Below are 1,801 nucleotides of genomic sequence, written 5' to 3'. Positions count from 1 at the left end.
AACTTTTGCCTACCACATTTACAATTTCATAACTAGACCCTGAGAGTTCTCCATTGCTAAGACTTATAGCCCCGCTTAGCCCTATAAAATTAGTTTCTAATATGCGTTGCAACAGCTGTTTGCCCTGCTGAAACAACCTGATTCTTGTCAAGTCCATTGCATTTCCCAATGTTAAAGGAGGGCTAGAAGGCTCTGAGAAGATAAAGCTTATATTACTAGAAGCTGATTTAGTAATGGCCCAGGCTACCATTTGTAAGCTGTCATAAGCCAATAGTCCATATTGGTTGAGCTCTATTTGGGCGTAATCCTCGTCTGAGTTCTCAGCTCTAAATTAATTTTTTTCAACCGTTTAAAGAAATTCATGAGTTTTTCTGAATTGGGAACATAAGTCTTCACTCCAACAATGCCTTCCATGGATGCCATAGTGGAAGCATTCAGTAGAGTATCCAAAAGACTGGTAAAGCCATCCGTCGTTATCCAGACATAACTGAGACCTGTCATTTCTACATCATGTGCCTCTGCAAAGAGCTTCATCCCAAGACTGGCTTCCATGTGAGAAACGAACACTCTGGATTGCATATTATTCAATTTGAAGAGCTCTCCCCTTATGGCCTCCCTGGTCACGCTTGGGGAAATTGACAGTCTATATTCTATTTCAGATCCCACATCCCTTAGTGCATCATTGAGTGAATTCACGATGCCAAAATTGAAATCATCGTCAGGATAAACAACCACAATTTTTCTCCAGCCATAGTACCTGACGAGGGCCGCAATGGCCTTCATCTGCGATGCATCACTCCATGCCATTCGAACAAAGTATGGAAATATAGAGTTGGAAAGTAGGGGACTCGTAGCAAAAAATGATACAATCAGTACATTCACTGCATCTCCTATATCTAATACAAATCCTGCAACTTGAGACTTTTGTGGCTCGATTATCACGACTGCTTCGTTCTTGATGAGGTCAACAGCTATATGAGTAGAATCATTAGTTTATTTTTTCAGCCATCCATACATAGGATTTAGTAAAACTAATAAATTGGGGAAAATATGGGGATAAGGAAATTGCTTCAGCTTCACTTTTGAGCAGGTCAACGACTGCATTTTTAGAATTAACAGCATAAATGTAAACTCAGCCATCCATAATTACAAACCATTACAAAAAGCTTGACAAATTGTAGTAAAAAGGGAAAAAGAAAAGTGAAATATTGGTGGATGCACTACGAAGTGAATCCCCCTGGCTGTCTCGGATATGCAGGTGGAATATTATGCCATTGCGAAGTTGTGGATCATTATTGATGTCCTCCATGGCTAAATCAATGGCAGTTTTGGCCACTCTCCCCACAAAAGAATCAAAGTCTATGATAGCTCCTACATGAACATTGTTACCATATTGCATTGAGTAGCGTATATTTGAAAATAGAATAATAGCAAATATTACTGCCAAAATCTGCTGGTGGAAATCCATGGGTGCACTACCCTCCCTTGTTGTTTTCTTCGAGATGAGTTGAAACCTTCAATTTCACTGTCTTCTCATAGCTTCAAAAAAATTCATAGACCATCAGACTTTGTACTTCATAAATCCTAATCTCTCTGTGTATGTATATAGGCGATGTCTATGCTAGCATCAAAACAGATTTTTTTTATTAAATTTAAAATAACATACAGTTTTAAAATGATTTTTAATTAAATTATTGAAAACAGTAAATTGGCGTGCCATTTTGATGACAACATATAGACATTGGCATATATATATATATAGGAACATTGAAACAATCTCTCTCTCTCTCTCTCTCTCTCT

At 38.0% G+C, this 1,801-nt stretch overlaps 1 protein-coding gene across 1 annotated transcript; it reads right to left on the bottom strand.

Annotated features, from left to right (window-relative positions):
- Positions 1 to 291: 291 nt before the first annotated feature.
- LOC149537285 (glutamate receptor 2.7-like) lies at positions 292 to 1,468 on the bottom strand. The gene is made up of 2 exons (XM_089806436.1): positions 1,225 to 1,468; positions 292 to 971 (listed from the first exon to the last, which is right to left on the bottom strand). Exons 1-2 carry the CDS (start codon positions 1,466 to 1,468, stop codon positions 292 to 294), a joined length of 924 nt encoding a protein of 307 aa, XP_089662562.1.
- Between the last annotated feature and the right edge of the window lie 333 nt (positions 1,469 to 1,801).

The sequence above is a fragment of the Cupressus sempervirens genome, chromosome 10, assembly GCF_028749045.1.
Source record: "Cupressus sempervirens isolate cs-2001-9-10 chromosome 10, ASM2874904v1, whole genome shotgun sequence".
Taxonomy (NCBI): domain Eukaryota; kingdom Viridiplantae; phylum Streptophyta; class Pinopsida; order Cupressales; family Cupressaceae; genus Cupressus; species Cupressus sempervirens.
Note: the sequence above shows the minus strand (reverse complement) of the source record. Positions and strands in the feature narration are given on the sequence as shown.

Bases quoted from the DNA above. Each gene is read 5' to 3' on its own strand.
- LOC149537285 (XM_089806436.1), bottom strand. From the start codon at position 1,468: ATGGATTTCCACCAGCAGATTTTGGCAGTAATATTTGCTATTATTCTA. The intron at 972-1,224 runs GTAGTGCATCCA...CTACTCATATAG, and splicing joins CAGCCAGGGGGATTCACTTC to CTGTTGACCTCATCAAGAAC.